Genomic DNA, 24,081 nt, shown 5'->3' on the forward strand with positions numbered 1-24,081 from the left:
TTTATTTATTTATTTTGGACCATGCCCATACCATGCCAGGGGTCAAACTTGTACCACAGTAGTGACCTGAGCCACAGCAGTGACAATGCCAGATCCTTAACCCACTGGGCCACCAAGATGATACTCTGAAAATATAACTTGGTTGAGTAATCAACAGCCATATTCAAGAGAATTATAAATCACATTTAAATTCATTGGAGACCTCCAGCTGAGATCACTTGGGAGATTAGCTTATTTTTATGAACACCTCAAAAGTCGAAGTTCTCCCACTTCCTTTCTTTATTGAAAAGAATCCTGGATATTGCAAGACAACTGTTCAAAACACAACAGAACAAACAAAACAGTGTTTGCAACAACATATCTGTGTGAACTTGGATTGTCTTAATCCTTGTGAGCAAAAAATATTCAGACAGAACCTGGGTGCTGAGGCCCATAGTAGATTGTCACTTGCAAAATCTTAAGTTCTTCAAGCAGCCTCTTTGTTCTCATTAACTTTATAAAAGTAATTTATTAATGGAACATATACTAGAAAAATACCCTATAAAATACTACATACATACGTAGTAAAGTTCTACGTATCACTTTGTTTTTGAAAAAGGCTACGGCACTAAATGAAAAGTTTGAAAACCTCAGCCCTCGATCATTGGGCAATGGGATAGGGAGGGCGAGGGGCCATGCCTAAGACCCTCTGGTTCCTGCTCTACCCCTGACGGTGAAGACTACCTCTTTCTCTTCCCCACCCAGACTTCTGCAGCTCTGCAGGCACCAGGCTGAGATGGAGATTCAGAGGGCTGAAATGGAGTCTGCATCCTTCTCTGCGACATGGGTCCACCACACAGACGAGTGACCCTCCTGGAACGCTGGGTAAAGTCCACCAGCCCCTCCCTCCTTACACTAGGTAATACTGACCTAGAAAACAATGCAGAATTTCTAAACCATTGAGTCCCTATGAGGTCTCACAGTCTTGATGATAAAAATCAATAGCCAAGATTTCCCATCGTGGCTCAGCAGAAATGAACCCACTAGTATCCAAGAGGATGCAGGTTTGATCCCTGGCCTCGCTCAGTGGGTTAAGCATCCAGCGTTGCCGTGAGCTGCAGTATAGGTCACAGATGTGGCTCAGATCCAGCATTGCTGTGGCTGTGGTGTAGGCCAGCAGCTGTAGCTCTGATGGGACCCCTAACCTGGGTGCAGCCCTAAAAATACACACACACACACACACACACACACACACACACACACAACCAGTAGCTGGTAAAGAATTTTAGCCAAAGTGTTCATGAGAAAATAAAATAGCATGTTTGTCCTTGGGTTGGATTATAAGGAGTAAAATTACGCCTTGTCCCCTCAGCTGGCTTGCTGTGGGGAGCTCTCCCAACACCCCCTAAAATAAGACAGTAGCTTTTAGATCTTTGATTTAAACCTTTATGTCAATTTCTCAAAAAAGGCATTTCCTTCCTTATTCTTCCTTCCCTTCTGGCTCTGTAACATTAACAAGTAGGACCAGGAATCATTTGCCCTCTGCTCTCCAGACCTAGTTCCTCCACTCCAGCCCCTGCATGATCTCATGCTCTTGTTTTCACCCTTCTCCAACCATGAAGCTTCAGAGATGCACCAGACCCCATCTTCAAGGTCACTTTCTTCTCTCCTTTGACCCTGGGCTCCTGTGTTCCATCGCCCCCATCTTGCGGAAAGATGAGGTCCTGTTTAACTTAAGCCTTGTCTTGGAGCCAAAGGAATTCTTGTCAGGTTTGGGGTTTGTTTCTAACAAAAACCCATGGACAAATACTGTGTAGAAAATAAGCGCAAGATGCGTGCAGCAGTTCTTTTGAGAAAAATCAGGAAGCAGTTTAGGCCATCCCCACTAGAGGGCACTAGACCCAGCACAAGTCCTCAATGGTGGCATTGGTCACCTGCCTTCACCCCTTGGCCCCTTACCCCCATCCCAGCCCTAAAAAGCTCTTCTGCATGCACAACAAGATCCAGTCAGAGCTGGGAACTGGACTGTTGGAGAACATTGGAATTTCGGAAATAGATTTTATGCCCTTCCTGCCGATGGAGCTCAGGCCCCATCTTACTGGTGTCATGCTCTGCCTCAAATAGGGGTTCTGACACCCCTATGAATTCAAGGTCTCTAGAGACAGACATCACTGCACCTGAGAGAGTCAAAGGGTAGATAAGGAGGTGCCAGGAATCCATAAACAATGAACAAACTTGTAGGTCGTACCATATCCTGCTCATAATCACATTACATACCCCTAGTGCTTTCCAGCAGTTTCTACGCATCATATGCCTGCTCAGATTTTACAGGTTAGGAAAAATAAGTCCAGATTTATCCAGAGGTACACATAAGAAGACTCTGGCATCCAGCTTTCTACCACCTTCCCCCTCTGGGCAGGAGTCACTGCATATCCACTGGGTCTCAGGACACAAATGACAACCTTGAATGCATGTGGCTCTTTCTCCTTCCAGCCATGAGATCAGCAGAGTCAGGCCGACCCCAGGAAGTTGGCTTATCTCTCAGTCTAGCACAGTCCTCTGTCCCTGCTCTCCAGCCGGGCCTCCAGGAACACAGCAGTGGTTAACAGGATTGCGTTCAATGCTCAGAGAGCACACACTGTGGGAAGGCATGGGCCATCTCAGCAAGAGGGTGTTAGAACATATAGGATTGGGGCTTTGGTCTGGTGACTTGGGGGAGGGTGCAAGGGACAGGTTTCACTGTGGACTGGTGCTGTCAGGAAGTAGGGCTAATCCTTTGATTTTGCATCTTAATAAATCTCCCCCAGGCAGGTGGGAGCAGAGCTGACGCCATCCTCAGGAAAGCAGCAGCAGTGACTGGGATATGGTGGAAGGAAGGTGGTTTGGTATTTTGTGCTTTGCAGTGACTTTGGTTTTGTCCGAGCTTAGGTGAAATTAGGAAGTGTTTTGTGTGTGTGTGTGTGTGTGTGTGTGTGTGTGTGTGTGTGTGTCTTTTTAGGGCTGCACCCGCGGCATATGGAGGTTCCCAGGCTAGGGGTCAATTTGGAGCTATAGCCGCCGGCTTATATCTCAGCCACAGCAACACCAGATCCAAGCTGCCTCTGCAATCTACACCACAACTCTCGGCAATGCCAGATCCTTAACCCACTGAGCGAGGCCAGGGATCGAACCTGTGCCCTCATGGATGCTAATCAGAATGGCTTCCACTGAGCCACAATGGGAACTCCCAGAAAGTGGTCTTGTTGATAGTCTCACTTCATCACGGTCACACCAGGACCTTTTCTGAGGTTGGTGTCCCGTGAGACTGTTTCTGTCCTACAGGAGCCACTCTGGCACAACAGGAACTGGCTCCAGACAATATTCCAGGTGTAGCTGTCACAAGCTACTTCATGGATGTCAGGGGCTGTTTTTTTTTGTTTGTTTTGTTTTTTTCCCCTCCGCCTCAGCTCTCTCTCTCTCTTTTTTTTTTTTTTTTTTTTTTTTTTTTTTTTGTCTTTTGCCTTTTCTAGGGCCATTCCCACAGCATATGGAGGTTCCCAGGCTAGGGATCGAATCGGAGCTGTAGCCACTGGCCTACACCACAGCCAGAGCAACGCGGGATCCGAGCTGCATCTGCAATTTACACCACAGCTCACGGCAACGCAGGATCCTTATCCCCCTGAGCAAGGCCAGGGATGGAACCTGCAACCTCATGGTTCCTAGTCAGATTTGTTAACCACTGTGCCACGATGCAACCTCATGGTTCCTAGTCAGATTTGTTAACCACTGTGCAACGATGGAAACTCCCTGCCTCAGCCCTCTTTCATTGTGTTTTTTTTACGCCTGGAAGATGTTGTGGGGATTAGATGAAATGAAACAACCTAGCACAGTCCCCCACACCTTCTTTATCATTTAAGTAACTGCTCTCATCTGCTTTCAGCTGTTTTGGCAACTGCATCTGTATCTCCCTTGAGGACCTGCAAAGGGCCCCTCTGCTAAATAACACCCATCACAACCCCAACACCAACCCCAACAGTATGTCCAGCCTCTGCCTGAGGTGACAAACCTCAACCACCATCCAACCAGGAAGCCACCGTCAGAATTTGAACTCAGATCATCTGCCTCCTGACCCTTGGCCTTCCCCACAAGCTATGACAATGGCACCAGCTAGTGGCAGCCCACACTAGAATCTGGGGGCCTTTGCAATTCCAAGTCCAGGGCTTTCTCGCACTACCATTGAATTGAGTCTGAACTTCTCCGACTAGAGATCAAGGTCAAGGCAACAACAGAAAGGGCATAGAGTCCATAGGTTGTCTATCAGCAAAGGGCACTTGTGGGGCTCACTGGGGTCCCACCTGACTCTTCAGGACAAAGGCACCAATCGGGACAGACATTGCAGTGAGGCCTGAGGTCACAAGCAATCCAGTAACAGCAGAAGGGTCTTTCGTTTTTCTTTCATTCGTTCGTTCTTTCTTTCCTTCCTTCTTTCTCTCTCCCCCTCTCTCCCCGCCTTCCTTCTGTTCCTTCTTTCGTTTTTAAATGAAAGTTGCCACATTTATATCAGGTTCTCCCTCTCTCTCTCTGTTTGCTACACGGGCAGCTTGTGGAAGCTCCCGGGCCAGGGATCGAACCTGTGCCACCCAGCAGGGCCCAGAGCCGTAGTGGTGAGAATGCAAGAACCTTAACCTGCTAAGCTATTGAAGAACTTCCTAGAAGGGTCTTTGGACAAATAATAAGGTCCTACTGTATAACCAAGGGAACTGTATAGTCTGTGATAAACCATAATGGGGAGCTCCCATCCTGGCTCAGCGGTAACGAACCCAACTAGTATCCATGAGGATGTGGGTTCGATCCCTGGCCTCACTCAGTGGGTTAAGGACCTGGCATTGCTGTGAGCCGTGCTGTCGGTCACAGGTGTGGCTTGGATCCAGCATTGCTGTGGCTGTGGTGTAGGCCGGCAGCTGCAGCTCTGATTCGACCCCCCTAGCCTGGGAACTTCCATATGCCATAGGTGCAGCCTGCTCCCCCCACCCCCGCCAAAAAAAATAATGGGAAAGAATATAAAAAAGAATTATATATAACTGAGCTACTTTGTAAACCCACTTTGATTTAAAAAAAATTTTTTTTAAAGATCTAAACCATATTCCCCTTCTCTTACTGCCCTGAGATTCACATTTCACGTTCTTATTCTACATTCTGAAGCAGTTCCCAGCTGAGGGCACATCCTGCGGTGAGTTTGCTCTGCATAACCTTCCCAGACTCCATTTAAAGAGGAGATCAGTCAGCGAACGTGGGGAGGAGGTTCCCCCTCCTTCGCCAGCCTTCACTTCTACTTCATTTTGTTTACTTATTTTTAAATTTTTTTGCTTTTTAGGGCTGCACTCGTGGCATATGGAGGTTCCCAGGGTAGGGATCAGAGCTACAGCTGCTGGCCTATGCCACTGCCCACAGCAATGCCAGATCCTTAACCCACTGAGCGAGACCAGGAATCGAACCTGCAACGCCATGATTACTAGTGGGATTCGTTTCCACTGCACCATAATGGAAACTCTCTTCACCTCTACTTCTGCTGGAGCCTCATAAGTTGGCACAGACAATACACCAAGGCAGGTAAGTTATACTTATTTTTTGTTTTCTGGATTTGGAATAACAGATGAAAAATATGCAGAAATAACTTTTTTTTTTTTTTTTTGCCACAGTGTATAGCAGCTGAACCCAGACCTAAGTGGTGAAAGTGCCAAGGCGTAACCACTAGACCACCAGGGAACACTCCAGAAACAACTTCTTTTCAAAATTGTTTTCAAGCAATTTATTCTATGGGGTTTGGCGGGGGCGGGGCAAGAATGAGTCTCTTCTTTATGCAGGTTTTACAACCCATAGAAAAATATTTTTCTACCCCTCGGCGTGGGAAACAGGCATTTGTGAATCTGCTGGGCTCTGTGGTGAAGGGATTTAGCTTCCTGCAGAAGATATGCAGGCTCGCTCTCAAATTGTTCTCATGTTTATTTTCACTTATCACAGCACAGAATGTTCTCTTAGGCGAGGTCAATTCAGAGACACTCTGAAGTATGAATACAGTTGAGTTGGAGCATAGAAGGAGGACTTGGTTAAATACATAGAAAGAGTGGTTTCAGGAGTTCCCACATGGCTCACTGGTTAACGAACCCGACTAGGAACCATGAGGTTGGGGGTTCGATCCCTGGCCTTGCTCAGTGGTTAAGGATCCGGCATTGCGGTGAGCTGTGGTGTAGGTTGCAGATGTGGCTCGGATCCCGCGTTGCTGTGGCTCTGGCGTAGGCCGGTGGCTACAGCTCCGATTCGACCCCTAGCCTGGGAACCTCCATATGCCTCAGGAGCGGCCCTAGAAAAGGCAAAAAGACAAAAAAAAAAAAAAAAAGAAAAGAAAAGAAAAAGAAATAGTGGTTTCAGCTATGACATTCTTTTGCTTCCTGCCAAGTCAAATCTATATCTCAGTTTTCTTCCTAAGCTCCCTAACTAGGAGGAAGTACAAATTTCCACCCACAGCACAAGGGTCCAACCTTCCCGTGTAGTTTCTGTGGAATTCCACACCACCTTGACACAACCTGCATGCTCACTGGAGGGAGGGGGGGAAAGCAGAAGACACATCCGTGTAACTTACGATACCCTCAGGCCCGTTAACAAAGACTTTATTATGAATCATCACGTGGGAAATGAGCCCAAAATTAGAAATCTTTTATACAAAATCAAATGTCACTTCTGATTCTGGCATCTCAGGGCCAAAATGAAGCCATTTTTCACTTGTTTGTAAGCTCCTAACATGCTTTGTTCTAAGCACTGTTGAGCTGAAAGAGAACCCCGAAAGGAAATATAGATTGATAAGCCAATAATATCATTAGTCACAGAGCTTACAAACTCATGCCCTGATTGATTCTGGTAAGGTTGGACAGGTTCTAATTACCTGGTAATCATGGAAGAGATTGTTTAGATAATTTATTCAAAAAATCCTCTGTTGGAGTTCCCTGGCGGTCTAGCGGGTTAAAGATCCAGCATTGTGGAGTTCCACTGTGGTTCAGCGGGTTAAGAACCTGACATAGTGTCCATGAGGATTCAGGTTCAATCCCCGGCCTCACTCAGTGGGTTACGGATCCAGCATTGCTGCAAGCTGTGGTGTAGGTTGCAGATGTGGCTTGGATCTGGAATGGCTATGGCTGTGGTATAAGCCTACAGCTGCAGCTCCAATCCGGCTTCTAGTTTGGGAACTTCCATATGCCACAGGTGCAGCTTAAAAAAAAAAAAAAAAAAAAAAAAGATCCAGCATTGTCATTGCTGTGGCTCAGGCTCAGGAACTTCCACATGCTGCAGACCCAGCCAAAAAAAAAAAAAAAAAAAAAAAAAAATTCACTACTAAGACTTTCAATATCCTGGCTCTTTTAACATGAGTATCAAGAGGCAAAATGCTCAAGTCCATCACTGTAACATATTGGATTCACACATTGTTTTCATTTTATTTCTTATTTGTTTTTTGTTTTTTTTTTTTGCTTTTTAGGGCCCCACCCTCAACATATGGAGGTTCCCAGGCTAGGGTTTGAATCAGAGCTACAGCTGCCAGCCTACCCCACAGCTACAGCAACTCAGGATCTGAACCACGTCTGCGACCTACACCACAGCTCACGGCAACCCCGGATCCCCGACCCACCGAGCAAAGCCAGGGATTGAACCCGCATCCTCTTGGATACTAGCAGGATTCTTCCTGCTACACCACGACTGGAACTCCCATCACCTGTTGTTTTTAAAAGAATGTGTCGTCCCTTCTGGAAGGAGCTAAAAGGCAGGCATGGGAGAAAGCGGGATCCAAGAAGGTGATTCAGGAGAAAAGGAGGGCCTGCTTTACCCACCGCCCTGAGGGAAGCAGCGCCCGTCTGTTCAGGAAGACCCAGGCAGAAGGGCCAAGTGTGCCACGTGGTGATGCAGTCCACCTCCCCAATCCCAACATCACTTCCACGATTTAAATTTCTTTCCCCCAGACCTTTTAAATAAAATTATTATTATTATTTTGCTTTTTAGGGCCAAACCTGCAGCATCTGCAAATTCCCAGGCCAGGGGTCCAATCAGAGCTGCAGTTGTAGGCTTACACCCCAGTCATAGCAATGTCAGATCTGAGCTGCATCTGCAACCAGCTTGGGGCAACTCTGGACCCGTAACCCACTGAGAAAGACCAGGGATCAGACCCGCATTCACGTGGATCCTAGTTGGGTTCCTAACCCACTGAGCCACAACGGGTACTCCTTTGCTCCTCCTCTTTATGCCCCCACCTCCTGTTGGGAGGCCTAGCACTAAAACCCTCTCCACCTGGGGCATCTCTCGGACAAGTCAGGACCAAAATCCTCCCTTGCGGGGAAATGACTCAGCAAGCCTCTTTATCTTCATGTGAATATGAGGCATGGAAGCAGAAGGCCTCAGTTCTCTGCTTGAGGTGTTTTCAGTATCAATGAACAGAGGGGAGGAAATAGTGTCACGCTGGTGGCGACAGCCCTATGTGATAGATGGACGATGGACGGGAGGCTGAGAAAAGAGGACACCCCCCTGAGGTCTTCCAACCTGATGGCCTTCAAGGCAGAGGATACAGGTGATTCTGCACCAAGCCTGTTCCAGCCCAGGCAGGTTCACCTGAACTGTCCTGAGATGATGGATGGAAACTGGGTGACTTCAAGGCACACTGCCCGGCCTTGGTCGGTGGGGTTTTAGCCCCATCATGGGCCCAGGCAAATGTATTCCGATGACAGTTCCCTGCCCACACAGGGACTCTTGAAGTGACTGGCTCGGGGGGCAGGGGAGCCTTAATGCATTTTTAACAGCAAGCTTGAGTCTTGGTCCTGGGGGCTACACATTCTGAAACCATAGGACAGGGGCTGCATTCCTATTTTCTCTTATCTTTTTGTCTTTTTAGGGCTGCACCCTTGGCATATAGGAAATTCCCAGGCTAGGGGTCCAATTGGAGCTGTAGCTGCCAGTCTACACCACAGCCACATAGGATCTGAGTCACATCTTCGACCTACACCACAGCTCACGGCAACACCGGATCCTTAACCCACTGAGCAAGGCCAGGGATCGAACCCGAAACCTCATGGTTCCTAGTCCGATTCATTAACCACTGAGCCACAACGGCAACTCCCTCTTACTTTCTCTTAGAGACCAGATGCCGATGGGATCAAAGAGCTGGAAGCCACTTCTTTATTTTGGAAATGGATCTTTTATTTTATAAGGGCATTTGCCATGCATAATCTCAGCTAAGCAATTACTTGTGATGCGAATATACCTATCCTTAATTCTGGTTTTCACTGATCGTCTCAACTTGCTCTTCCCCCAGACACAGGTTTCTCAATTAAGTCCATTGATCTTTCTCAAAAAGTGGTGAGTTATGAAAACACTAACTTTTATGAAAGGGACAATAGCAGAAACTACCTATTACAACGACCAGAATATCCCTTACAATGGGAGGTTCCACTGTGGCTCATTACAAACCCAACTAGTATCCATGAGGATGTGGTTTCATCCCTGGCCTCGCTCATTGGGTTAAGGACCCTGTGTTGCTGTGAGCCGTGGTGTAGGCTGCAGATGTGGCTTGGATCCCATGTTCCTGTGACTGCGGGGCAGGCTGGCAGCTGCAGCTCTGATTCGACCTCTAGCCTGGGAATTTCCATATGCCAAAGTCTTGACCCTAAAAAGCAAAAAAAAAAAAAAAAAAAGAATATTCCTTACAATCTTTCAAAATTAAGTTTGAAACGATTACCTGGACACGAGACGACGTGCCAACAACTCATATTTCCTAAAAAGTATTTTAAGTCCATGTGTGTAATGCTACCCAGATATAATTCTCTAGGAAGAGAATTCCTATTTTATTTATTTATTTTTTTGCAAACAATTTTAGAGGCAGGGTGTTAAACCGATTGAAGTTTCACAAGATTGACATTATTGCTTAAAGTGCTTGAGTTGGTTACATTAAAAAAAAAAAGGTACAGATTATTTTAAATAAAAACTAACTTTTTTTCTTTTTTTCTTAGCAACAAAGTCAAATAAAGGAATGCCACACAAATACAGTAACTATTTTGGTTACACAGAAATGGAAGCCAAAAATAAATTAATGTAATACTGGAAAACAGAAATTTAATTAGGCAGAAATGTAGGAAATCGTTTTCCCTGACCCATGCCACTTACATGAGTTAATCACACGAGTGCTGATAAATGCCTTGACCATATAATAGCAAACGAGGGCAAAACATTTAGTGCACAATATTTTAATACACATGAATATACAAAGTTGATCAAAATGCAATGTTTAAAGATAAAATCCATCTGTAATAAAGCTACACTCCAATATCTAAAATAAGCCCTAAGCTCCAGTTAGACCATAGTTCATTGTTAGGCATGCCCATGAAAATTTAAGGGTATCCATGAAAATAAATGCATAGGGACCATTTCTGTCACTCCCCGCCCCCCATTTCATCTGAAATCCAAAATATACCAGGCTATAAAACCAATATGACTGGTTTCCTAGTCAAAGCACCACCCTCTTGTGTGATTCCTTGGCGTTCTTCAAACCAGCCCCCTTCACGTTGCCCCGGAATGAAAAAAAATGCATCAGAAGAACAGGACTGGAGACCAGCATTCTACCAACATTGAGACAAATGACGTTGTAGCCAACGGACCCTCATCTCGACGTCCGACAAGGAAGTAACCAAATAAAGTAGATATTCCTTCTTTCTCTTTGTAACCTGTAAATCACTGTAACTTATTTCAAAACACCCCGTAGGTAAAAGAACTACTGCCGGCTTGCTCGCTCCTGCCAGAAATGACACACAAAACCCCTGGGCATCGCAGGGAATACTGCTGAGCCATTGTGCTGTCCTTGACCTCAGAAGGGTCTCACACATCCCACACCACTCCCTGCTTCCCACGATGAGGGAGGGATGAAAAAGAAGAGAAGTGATCACGTGTCCTCGCCGTCACATAACCTGAAATGACTGGAGGGAAACGTAGCTGCCTAGGGTTCTTTTCGTTTATGAAGGAGGAAGAGGGAAGAAATTTCCCTGATAGCCCTAAAGTTTAAAAAAAAAACAAAAAACAAAAAAGGATGGAGTGTTGGCGGAGAAGTGTTTTGGTCTTTTCTCAATCTTCTTTCCTGCATCACACAACCATTTTAATGTCTTGGTCTTCTCTTCAGTACTTACTTTTTGATTCCAAAAATGTACCCAGGAATACTGAATTTTAGCTGACCCTTTCTATTAAAGGGAACTAGTTCAGTGAAATCACTGGGAAAAACTTTTTACACAACAACAACAACAACAAAAGCATTGCATCTATGACTGAGCATTTACATATTACTTCTAGAGGCTTCCGATTCAAACTTTTCTTTCTGAATAAATTAGATTCATTTCCAAGATAATCTTATTTTAGCTCTTCTCATGAATCAGTTCCAGATATATTAGAGAGCAATCATCTTTTGTTCAACTTTGCAACCTACAGTCAAAAACATGGATTATGTGTAGTACAATCAGAACCCTACCTATATCAGTCACCTGCAACCGGAAAGCGTCTCTTCTTAAAAACAGAATAAAAATTCACCTTCCAGGTAAGCAATGTTATATGTTTTGTGGAGGAAAAAAAGACAACATCTTTATAAATAGGAATTCGCCTCGAAACAAGGCAAGGTATATTTTCATCACTTGTATAAAACAATAATGTGAAGATCACCCTGTTTTTGTCTTCTCCAGTGAAAAATAAAACATTTCACTTCAAGCATGAACAGGTGAAGTGTTGGCATGCTTATTGAAGTTGTGAGCGAGAAACAGTTCAAGATATTTCAAAGATAAGGAATCCAGTTTTCATCGAGATAAAGTGCTATGCTCTTAATTGCTGCAAAATGGCCAGTAACATATTCGGTGTCAATTTGAGTTCACATTCTGCCAAAGAGTTTGCATGTTCGTTCGCTGATTTATTAGGTAACAAAAGAATAGGTTCACAGTATATCATAGTGTATGGAAGTCAATGGACTTCCCAAAGGAAGCCAAGATCTACAACTCATTTATAGGAAACGAAAAACCAGCTCAACAGCAAAACACCACATCGACCCTTTTAATAAAAGGTACCAATACTTAGATGATCTAATAAATACATATATAACAAAAGTGAAAAAAGTAACTATGGTGAGATGAGGTTCTTCCAAAAAACACTTGTCTTGTCAAGCATTCTTAGGAGTCTGAGCCAGAGAAACGCCGCTGCTTTGTTCATCTCTCCACCCGCCCACTCACACTTTCTGTGACCTGCCTGCATTCCACCCCCTAACTCCAGCATCTCCTCCAGGGAAAGTTCCATGTGAGCCCTGGGACTTGCCAGGGCCTCAGTAAACAGACCGAAGTGCTAAAAAGTGAAGAGCTGTACAAAGTGGCTGATAGGAGGAAAGGGGCTGTGCCTTCGTCCCTCCTGGAAAAGGATGGTGCAGGCGATGCCTGGAGAAGGAGAGCAGGGACCCCCCTGGCAGTCCCCGAGGTGTCTCAACCCTGCCACGATGGACCACCAAACACCAGCTGGACGGGAAGGATACCTTGGAAAGCTTAGCAGTGCCAGATAAAGGGGAGCTACAACTCACAGGACACAAGCAAAGTGTCACTAAAAACAAAGAGCACAGAGCCATTTTCCTGAAACTCGGTTTTGGTAGAAAGGGCAGCAAAGCCACTTCCGCTGTGCACAAAAGCTTCCTCCTCTCAGCTCCTCCTGCCCTGAGCTGCACTCGTCCTCAGCCCCTGGAATGCTGGCGGCCGGGGGAGCACAGCTCCGTGGGGAACGCAGCCACCAGCGACAGCTTCTTTCACCCCCGCGCTCCCTGGAGGAGGATTTTGGTTTCGAGGTCACTTGCTTTTAAACATTTTCACTTGCACACACTTAAAGCTATGGGTGCAGCTCGAAAAGAGGCACGTCTACCTCATCCTTCTCTCAGAAAAGAGGCAGAGAAGCTACAAATGGTGAGCCATGTTTCCAGGGATGAGTTAAAAGGAATGCATTGAATGGAGACCCTGGAAGCCCCTTAGGGAGATTAGCCAAGACCCCAAAGAGACTGTCAATGATGTTTGTATGAAATGTCGATGTAATTCAGCCAGGCACAGCCGGGGGGCGTTGGCAGGTACCTGATCCTAAAATTAGCAAACGTGATTCATCTAAACCTTACTACAATCGGATTGCAGTTAACTCGACCTCAGACTAAAATAAAACCACGAGTAGCGCTGCAAGTAGGGAAAAAAAAAAAAAAAAAAAAAAAAAAACGCAGGGAGAGAAAGTTGAACACAGCCAGGCCACTGAAACGCGGAGTAACGCCGTTGGTGGGCCGCTGGGGAGGAGGAACGGCTGCAGAGAAACCAGGCTAAGAGTGCTTTGAACATTTTCCCCACTCGGATTAGTCCCACATTCCTTACATTATTCTCTTGACTGATAGAATAAAATATATCCAGATTCTGAATTTTTTGATATATCTGATGTCAGGCCATAGAATTCTTCAATAGCTTGGGCATCTATTTTCTGCAAGACAAAGAGAAAGGAAACAACACGATGGTTTAACATGACTGCTGGGAAAAGGAAAGAACAGCTGATGGCATGCATGAGAAAACCGAAGACACAGTAGCACAGAAATCACAACTGGGGAGTTCCGGTCGTGGCTCAGCGGAAACTAATTGATTGGCATCCATGAGGAAGCACGTTCGATCCCTGGCCTCGCTCAGTGGGTTAAGGATCTGGTGTTGCCCTGAGCTGTGGTGTAGGTCCAGACGCAGCTTGGATCTGGTGTTGCTGTGGCTGTGGTGGAGGCCGGCAGCTGTAGCTCTGATTGGAACCTCGGCTGGGAACCTCCATATGCCGTGGATGCGGCCCTAAAAGGACCAAAGCCAAAAAAAAAGAAAAAAATCACAATTGGGAGACTTCAACAGCAAATGGATAACTCCACAGACCTGACAGAGGAACACTGATTATACACATGGCAAATTGTTGGGGGAAAAAACACCTCCCCTTAATCTATGGGCCACCACAGGTGGGCACTCTTTGAGCCAGGACTTCTGCCTTTCAAATGGTAAACTGGGGAAGCTCTCGGGAATAATCCTAATTCTTTCAGGTCGTCAGAGTTTATTCCCTTTAGTGCTACCCACGGGGGCTAAAAAAAAAGACCACATCATTGAGTGTGGAGTTCTCTACAACTAGGATTCCTTTATATTGAAACCAATACATTCTGCATACCAACATTCTGCATACCAACCTCTACAATGTCATCATCAAACAAAAGCCAGAAGCCGTGACTTTTCACGATAGTAATATAATGCCCACGGTTAGGACCACTGAAAAACAAAAACCAAAGAAAATGACCAAGTTAACACTGACTTTTTTTTTTTTTTTTTTTTTGCCTTTTTGCCATTTCTGGCTGCTCCCACAGCATATGGAGGTTCCCAGGCTAGGGGTCAAATTGGAGCTGTAGCCACCGGCCTACGCCAGAGCCACAGCAACGCGGGATCCGAGCCGTGTCTGTGACCTACACCACAGTTCACGGCAACGGCGGATCCTTAACCCACTGAGTGAGACCAGGGATCGAACCCACAACCTCATAGTTCCTCATTGGATTCTCGAACCACTGAGCCACGATGGGAACTCCAACACTGACTTCTTTATACCACTCTTTATACGCAGGTGTTTTACTAGGAAAAACCCTAGATCAGAAGGACTGAGAACCTGGTATAGTGGTGTCCATGTCCACATTCCTTTGGTCACAAGTCACAAAGGGACCCCCCAGGTGCCAGTGCTGTGCTGGGCAAAGGGAAAGATGAGTGAAACCTCTGTCTTCTAAGGACTCCTACTGCACAGAAAACAGACATTCGAAGTCAATGGACGTAAACGCGTAACTATCGTACAACGACTCCATGGCACACGCATTCTGGCTGTCAGGCCAAAGAGCAGGGAGTGAAACCGATGCCCCACTTTCCTGGGGTGTGGGTTGGAGAGGCACTAAGCTAAATACACATATATTTCAGTGGTGATCAGTGCCACGGGGAATAAAGCAATGGGCTGCTGAATGACAAGACAGGCACTTACTCGTACGAGGCTTCCCTGATAACATGGGTTTGAGCAGAAGGAATCTCCTTGAAGGAAGATAGGGTGTGTGCGTATCTTTGTGTATCTGTGTGTATATATCTGTGTGCGCGCACGCACGTGTGTGTGTGTGTGTGTGTGTGTGTGTGTGTGGAGAGAGAGAGAGAGAGAGAGAGAGAGTCATGTGACTGACTGATGGAAATTTCAGGAATGGGGAAGAGCAAGTTCAAGGTCTGGGGGAGGAGTGGGGGTGGGAAGAGTTCTTGGTGTTTTCACTGAACAACAAGGAAGCTGGAGCCAAGTGAGCCAGGGTGGGGGATGGGGTGGGGGATGGGGTTATCATGCAAGATTTTGGACTTCGCTGTGAGTGAGCCAGGAAGACACTCGGGAATTTCGAGGAGTGACATGATCTGATTCAAGTTTTAGAAAGATGTTAAACCATGATGTGTAATAAAAAGTAGGAAAACAGGAGTTCCCATTGTGGCTCAGCAGGTTAAGAACCTGACATAGCGTCCGTAAGGGTGAGGGTTTGATCCCTAGTCTCGCTCAGTGGGGTAAGGATCTGGTGTCGCTGTGGCTTTGGGTAGGCTGGCAGCTGCAGCTCCAAGTAGACCCCTAGCCTGGAACTTCCACATGCCACAGGTGGGGCGTGTAAAAACAAATAAAAAAAACAAATAGGAGGAGTTCCTGTGCAGCTCAGTGGTTAATGAACCCGACTAGGATCCATGAGGACACGGGTGGGATCCCTGGCCTCACTCAGTGGGTTAGGATCTGGCATTGCCATGAGCTGTGGTGTGGCTCAGATCTGGCATCACTGTGGCTGTGGCACAGGCTGGCAGCTGTAGCTCCGATTCGACCCCTAGCCTGGGAACCTCCATATGCCTCGGGTGCGGCCCTAAGAGGACAACAAAACCCCACAAAAAAAAAACAAAAAACAAAAAAAAAAAATAGGAAAACAAAAAAAGACACACTATTGTACACTATAGAAAAAAGCAGAAAGAAAAACGAACAGCTGCTACTAGGTGGTTATATTTGCACAACTGAGGGAATTTTTAACTAAATCTAGACTTTTGTTTTTTTCAAGGCACCAGCAAAGCTGAAAAGCTGAATCTGCCTTAATTTGCCTTCCTTAAAGACAAGACACCCCACAGGGTCTGTTCCTGCCCCTCTCCTGCTCCCCGCGGACTCGAACTCACTGCCTCCTGTCCTCACTCACATTACCCGCTCCGTCCCTGGGCCCCCCCACTTGCTGCAGCTCTGCCTGGAAGAGTCCTCAGCCACGTTTGCCCTCTTGGGCCCTCTTCCTCCTTAGGACTCAGCTCATGTGTCGCCTCGGTAGATAAATCTTGGCCGACCACCTTCCCCAAAGAGGTGCCTCCTTGCTCTCTGTCACGGCCCTGTTCCTTCCCCAGAGCACTAACCAAAGCCATGAATGCGTCTGCAGTGGTTTGTTTCTGGTGGTACCCGGCTGGTGCCATTTCGTGCTAATTATCTACCTTTCCCGCTAGATTCTCAGCTTCACGAGGGCTGGGCCCCCGGGGGTCCTGAGTACTGCTGTACCTTCAGATCCCGCCCTGGAGCCCAGGAAACAAAGGTTTAAAAATACCTGCAGGAGCAATGAATGAGGCTGTGCGCCAGTGCCAACAGTGGGCCAGGAGGTCCCGGCACGAGGAGCAGGGGCTCAGCTCCCTAACCGCGGGGCTTTCTGGAGCCCACAGCCAGACGCCACCTGATCCCTGTGCACGGGCAGCCTGCACGTGTGTGAGCACAATCCCACCTCTGGGGGCAGGAATTTAAAGAATCCTCGTTAGGAGCATAAGGGACCTGGCACCCGCTGAGTCTTGCGGCCAGGGCTGCTCTGATCCTTGCGGCGGCCCCAGTTATAGACACCAACTCCTCCAGAACCCACCTCCCACTCGTCCTCCAGTTCTCCTAAATGGGTCTCTGCCCTGTCCTCACCAGCATGCCCAGGGACTAGAGCTCAGACAGTCACCCCCGGGAATCCTTCCCTGGCTCCCCTAGCACCTGTCCATACCACCCTACACCCACCTCAGACACCAGGGACCCTCCAGGTACAAGACCTCCCCCCAACCCAGTGTTGATGGCTAGTTTCCAGATTTCAAAGAATAACTGGAGTTCCCTGGTGGCTCAGCAGGTGAAGGATCCAGCGTTGTCACTGCTATGGCTCGGGTTTGATCCCTGGCTGGGGATCTTCCACAAAAAAATTAAATAAATAAATAAATAAATGAATAAAAGAATAATTGTTAGAAGTTATTCTTCAGGAGAAACACAAAGGTGGCTTATAAATGACCAACAAGTACTTCGGGCTGAGAATGTAAGCAAACATTCAGGGACTTAAAGTTACTCTGCGTGGGGACAAAGCACGAGGTGCTCTGGATGTGAAGTGACAATTTCTGATACCATCACCTGGCACAGGGCAAACACTCCATCAACCCATTCCTCCACCAGGAGTGACACATTGCTGATCCTGGAGAGGAAAAGACACCTGCTCTGTGACAGGCCCCACCTGAACCCTACAAGGGCCATCCCAGGGAGGGGACACGCACCCATCCCGGCCAAGCAAAGGGTAGCACACAGGTGAGTTTTCAGTAGGCATTTCCATGCTTACACCAAATTATGGCATAAAATATACTTCCTCAAAAGGCTTTCAGCGGGATGTTCCCTGGTGGTCTAGTGTTTAGGATTTGGCACGTTCACCACTGCGGTCTGGGTTCAATCCTTGTTCTGGGAACTGAGATCCCACATCAAACCACTGCATGCCATGGCCAAAAAAAAAAAATTTTCAGCAAAACACTTTACTTCTCCATACCTAGAGGCCTTTTTTCTCTCGTTCTGTCTTTTTTCTGATTATGGACTTATTATAGAATGTTGGGGGAAGACTGAAAACTGCATAAAGAATATTCGTTGAGTACTTTTTAATCATTCAAAATGCCAAAAAAGTGGAGTTTCTGCCATGGCACAGTGGGTTGGGAATCCGACTGCAGCAGCTTGGGTTGCCACAGAGGTGCGGGTTTGATCCCCAGCCCAGCACAGTGGGTTAAAAGGGTTCAGTGCTGCAGAAGCTACAACAGAGGTCACAAGTGCAGCTCAGATTCAATCTCACTGGCTTGGGAACTTCCATATGCACGATGCAGCCATAAAATTTTTTTTAATGCCAAACAATTATTAGATGCCATCTAATGAAATTTACTCAGACATCTTAAAACACTTCTGAGATCATACTCTATGTGTAACCCGGACTTTTAAAAATTATAATCATCGCATAAACCTTTATTTCTCCATATGATTTCGAACTCCTCCTAAGCATCATTTATATCCAGTGGAGATTTATCATTTCCCTTATGAGAGAACATTTTGATTATCGCTATTATCAAGCATTTTATTTTTTTAATGTTTTAAATTGTTTTACTGTATGGAGGTATGTTTAGACTCACTTTGAGGCGAAAAATAAACCAGAGCTTGGAGGAGGAGATTCCCCAAAGCACCGTTAGCGCTGAGTCTCACAGCCCAGGAAGGGTGCGGTGGCGTCCCCCCGGCCGGGGACAGCCTGCCCCTCCTGCGCCGCACTCCCCACCCGCCCTCACCTGCCACAGTGAACCACCACCGCCACCAGGTCGTACATGCGGTCCAGGTTCACCGCATCACTGGAGGTGTTGAAGAGCCGGAGTTCCAGCGGGAAGACCACACGGTAGGACAGCTTGGTGTACCTGTGGAGCTGCTCCATGTACTTGAATCGCTTGAGGTGCAGGGCCAAAATCATGGGCAGCTTTTTGACTCTCATCCTAAGAAAGCATGAAGCAGAAAATCAGTGGGACCCGACCCTGTGAGAGGAACAGGCCACCCCGTCGCCTGCACAAATGCAGAGCGGGCGGGGGGGGGGCAGTCCTGACAAACTGCACACCAGCAAACAGCCAAACCATTTGCAAAAGGATGCTTGCTTACGCAGAGCTGACTTCTACAGACTCTGCCGAGTGCAGCCTCACCAGCAATAAAAGTGTGGGGGCAAGGGTGGGGGTGTCTCTGGCCAAAGAGACATCCCAGAACTTACGTACCAATAAAAGTATAATGTGGGGAGTGCCTGTTTTGGCTCAGTGGTAATGAATCTGACTAGTATTCACGAGGATGCGCATTCGATACCTGGCCCCATTCACTGGGCTAAGGATCTGGTGTTGCCGAAAGCTGTGGTGTAGGTCCAAGATGCGGCTCCATATCCTGTGATGCTGTGGCTGTGGCATCCTAGGCCAGCAGCTGCAGCTCCAATTCGCCCCCTAGCCTAGGAACTTCCATATGCCACAGGCGCAGCCCTAAAAAGCAAACTAAATAAATAAATAAGCAAGCAAAATAACATCAGCAGAAACATACAATTTATGGGGAAGCCCACATTTTTCAGGAACACATGACATTTTAATGTGTAAAACCTCCAAGGCTTAACAGAAAACACCTTCCTGCCCCTGTAGAATGACCTGGGCTGGCCTCAGGCAGGCTTTGATTCTATGGATGGGAAGAGAGGTGAGCTCCCCTGGGCACTGATGAATGATAAGTCCCGTATGCCACCTCCATGACTAACCTTTTGTAAGTTTCGATGCAGTGAGAAAAGATGTGCGTGTCTGGAGATGAAGGGCCGGGAGGCTGGGCAGAGAAACTCTCTTAGCCTCGGCAGCAGGAATGAGCATCTGTCAATTACCTTGAATACGCCACAGCCACGGGCAGAGTAAACTTAACTGACGGTAAATATGACTTCCCAGGGTAAAACGTCAAGTTGTTTGGCTTCCAGGGGCAGAACACAGGGAATGACAGGTTCTAGATCACACCATCCAAAAGCTATAACTGGCTGGTGCTGGTAAAAAGATGGGCAACCTTTTACATCCACTCAGACTGCGATAACTTTCTCAGCACCTATGCACAGAACTGATGCGCTTGCTTTTCTCGTGATTCCTTATTAAATGATTAAAGTTTTTACCTCGTCTTTCTTCCAAAGAAGTTCCAATGTTTAGGCAACACTAACAACATTGTCGGGTGACCACTATGTGTTATGAAATGTGCTAAGTGCTTTTTATAATTTGCTTTTATTTTATTGTCTTTTTAGGGTCACACCCACGGCATATGGAGGTTCCCAGGCTAGGGGTCGATTCAGAGCTGTGGCTGCCGACCTACACCACAAACACAGCAACGCGGGATCCGAGCCACGTCTGTGACCTACACCACAGCTCACGGCCACACTGGATCCTTAACCCACTGAGCGAGGCCAGGGATCGAACCTGAGTCCTCATGGATGCCAGTCAGATTCGTTTCTGCTGAGCCACGACGGGAAGTCCTATAATCTGCTGTTAATTCCAAGAGGAGAGTGAATATACTTGCTCGCTGCCTGTTTACCCAGCAGGAGTACCTGGCACGCTGAATGAAGGAATGAACAAACGAACAGAGGAATGAAGAGTCAGACGAATGGGCAGCTCCCCCAGGTAGGCATTCTTATCCTATCTTATGGGGGAGGAAGGTAACTACCTGGCAATGAGCATGGGCCTGAGAGTCCATGTCAGATTGGGGGGCTCCACAGTGCTCTTCCTTCTGACAACACAACACCCCACCCCAAGGGCAATGCCTCACGTACCTTTTCTGGGCCTCCTGTTTGCTGCAGCATGTTTCACAATAATACTTCTGTTCACTACACAGCGTTTCTGTGTTGCTGAAGTCTCTGCAGAGAAAAATAGTCTCAACTTAAAAGAAGTCCACGACGTACTTGGTTTGCCATGTCTTCAAGCCTCTATTACCCGTAGGGTAACACTGCAGTGAATGCAGACAAAGAGGTAATGAGAAAAAGAGCCTTCTTAGGAGCAGGTGCTCTGATGCATTAGACTGTGGCCACCAGGCTGGGTTGGAACTTCACTGCGAGAGATTTCCAAGGACAGCTTCATTAATGGGACAGATAGATCCAAATTAGTTTTTCCAACCGATTCAGAAAAAAGTCAGTGTTTAACGGAGAATACTTATAATTTGGAGATAGGATTACAACAGAAAAATACTAACTACAGTAAAAGCCCACCATTACAGTGAAAGCGAGTCTAAAAACGTCCATCACACAAAGTGCAAGGTGATATTATTATGCAGCTAATTAAAAATGGCCAGTCTCAAGAGGTCTATATTTTCAAAGAGCACAAAAGTAAAGATAATAAGATTTAAATCACATCCATCGGCCTTGATGCTGAAAGGAAAAGTCCCAAATTATCAGGAGAGGATACCTACGCCCACTCCCCACCTCCTCACACACAGATCGCAGGGACTTCAGCTGCCTCCTCCCAAGGAAAAAACTCCACCATCATCTTATATGTTCTTTGCCTTATCATGGGGTTTTACTGTACTCCTAAGTTTTCATATTCTAGATGTCATGGCTTTTCATTCTTTTCTGGTCATCAAGCGTCTACTTAACATTCCTGTGGTACTGCTTCCAAGGCTGAAAACAACATCCAGAATGCAATAATACCCTAGAGTCTTGAAAAAGCCTGTGACTTTTCCTTATTCATAGGGAGAGTCCGAGGACCAGAATGATCAGCCTTTATTAAATAGAAAAATGTTATGTACGTGGTGTTAACGACTCGACCACTTAAACAGAGCTTAGCCAAAGAAAGCACTTGATTGGTCATTCATGAAATTCCCTGACGGTTAGCAGTGGTACCCTGGGCTGGGGGTGCGCAGAGGATGCCGGTTCTCGGGGAGCACGCAGTCTACCGAAGACACATGCGATGAGCTGTTTACAATGTTTAGCGTTCACCGAGGGTCAATCTTGAGTTCTTTCACATGATGGATGCCCCTGCTTAAAACCCTCAATAGTTTCTCGGGAATGAAACCCAAATGTCTTGCCATGGCCAACAGGCCGTCTGTCTGCAGAGCCCTGACTGCTCTTCTGCCCCACCTCCCACCCCTCCTCCTTCATGCGGCTCCAGCCCCAGGAGTAGCTCGACAGTGCACGCTCTCAGGGCGTTTGCTGCTGCTGCTTTCGAAGCCCTGCCAGCTCCTTTCACGATGAGCCTGGTTGGCCTTGCTCATGGTCCAGAGCTCAGCCGAAATGTCCCCTCTTGGGAGAGGACTTCCCCAGCCCCTCTCATACTCATCATCCAGCCCTTGCTCTTCCGTTTTTCTTTTGAGCGCAGAGCACTATCTGCAACCATCCTCCAAGTCATGGGGTTACCTGCTCCCCATACATGTGCGGGACCCTGTCTCACTCACTGCTCTAGCCTCGGCCCTGAGAACAGGCCCGATGCAGAACCGCCCTCAATACACGTGCTGGCTGAACAAAGGGATAAAGAGAGAAGCGTGTGTATAAAGCCCGGGGAAAAGCATGGAGGATGGAGTTCCTGTTGTGGCACAGTGGTTAACAAATCCAACTAGGAACCATGAGGTTGTGGGTTCGATCCCTGGCCTTGCTCAGTGGGTTAAGGATCCGGTGTCGCCATGAGCTGTGGTGTTGGTCGCAGACACAGCTTGGATCTAGCATTGCTGTGGCTCTGGCATAGGCGGCAGCTACAGCTCCGATTAGACCCCTAGCCTAGGAACTTCCATACGCTGCGGGAGCAGCCCTAGAAAAGACAAAAAAAAAAAAGAAAGAAAGAAAGGAAAGCATGGAGGATGGAGAGATGAACTTGAACTGGGGTAATTCAGAATGTTTCCCCACGGGGTGATATCTGAGTCAGGTTCTCAAAAAGGAAAAGTGAGGAAGGTGGATGAGTCAAGGATTCCAGACAGAGTGGAGCCACAGCCCAGAGCCTGGAACACCAGGTACAGAGCACACTTCTTCAAAGCTGGAGTGGGTCCCTTGGCGCTTACTGGCCTCAGAAGGAAAGATATCATCAGACAGCTTTGTGGACCATTTCTGGCAGCACTGAGGAAGAAGGATTGGGGGGCGGGGGGCACACGGGGGTGTCGAAAGGCAAGGAGACAACTTAGAAGGCAATCATACTCAACCCTCTGATTTCAAGTGCTTGGTGCCTGACCCAGACTCAAACCCAGATCAAGACTGGCTGGCTCTTCAGTGGAGAAAGTGATGTGAAACCTCTTTTTGGCCTACTTGGGACATACTGGGCTAGCATGGAGCAACCTTGGCCAAGGGAAGCTGAGTCTGGGTGATGGTGGAAATGGACATTCTTGGAATGTGACACACAAACCTGTTTACCCAACAAGAGAATTTGAGTAACTAAGGCCTGGACAGCAACAAATAAGGAATTAAGCACTTTCTACTCACTCTTATTTCTCCAAAAAAAAAAAAAAAAAAAAAGTTTTTGTAGACCTACATAGATAGAAATAGAGCAGCAGCTGCTACCTAATTTAAAGACCTGATTCACAAATAACCACCATCCCGCTCAGCCCCAGCTGCTAGAAGCTTGTTGCCACAAGAGAGGGTAAGGCTTAAGGGCATCTGTGAGTTGAGAATTGGGAAATGCAGCTAAGTTAGGTTAACAGGATGGCCCTAGCGGGAAACTGAGGCAGAGCAGGTCTTTCAGATGATGCTGAACAGCTGTGGGAACTAAAGCAGGCAACTGGAGTTCCCACTGTGGCTCAGCAGGTTAAGGACCCTGCTTAGTCTCCACAAGGATGCAGTTTGATCCCTGGTCCCACTCCATGGGTTAAGGATCTGATTCGACCCCTAGTTGGGAATTTTCATAGGCTGCGGGTGCAGCTGTAAAAAGAAATTTTTTTGAAAAAAGCAGGCGATGAAGAGTGAGGAATCTTCTCAGTGAAAAAGTCAGAGAGGAGAGGAGAGAGGTCTCTTCAACCCTCAGGATAAATCACGCCGAAGCGCAGGAGAGGTCAGCATGAAAGTACAAAACTCTTCGTATTTCTTTAAAAAGAATAAAAGTGGCAATGAAGCACTTCTTAAAAATACACTCTGGGAACAAATCTAATATGAAACACACATCCCTGTAAGAAAACTATAAAACCCAAGGGAAATGTAAACAAGAACACTTGAGAAAAATGGAGAACCACTATGTTTCTGGATGGGATGGTTGT

General features: G+C 46.9%; 1 protein-coding gene across 3 annotated transcripts in view; it reads right to left on the reverse strand.

The window, feature by feature from the left end:
* Positions 9,824-24,081, reverse strand: part of USP46 (ubiquitin specific peptidase 46) — a 63,836-nt gene continuing 49,578 nt past the window's right edge. For 2 of the 3 annotated variants that reach the window (XM_021101209.1, XM_005666646.3), the window contains exons 6-9: positions 20,690-20,773; positions 18,666-18,863; positions 14,237-14,315; positions 9,824-13,509 (exon numbers count right to left, since the gene is read on the reverse strand). In XM_021101209.1, the coding sequence (XP_020956868.1) occupies positions 13,408-13,509; positions 14,237-14,315; positions 18,666-18,863; positions 20,690-20,773 (463 nt within the window). In that variant the 3' untranslated portion in view covers positions 9,824-13,407. The remainder of the gene's footprint in view (positions 13,510-14,236; positions 14,316-18,665; positions 18,864-20,689; positions 20,774-24,081) is intronic. The other variant, XM_021101210.1, reaches the window with a different exon arrangement.

The sequence above is a fragment of the Sus scrofa genome, chromosome 8 (assembly GCF_000003025.6).
Source record: "Sus scrofa isolate TJ Tabasco breed Duroc chromosome 8, Sscrofa11.1, whole genome shotgun sequence".
Taxonomy (NCBI): Eukaryota; Metazoa; Chordata; class Mammalia; order Artiodactyla; family Suidae; genus Sus; species Sus scrofa.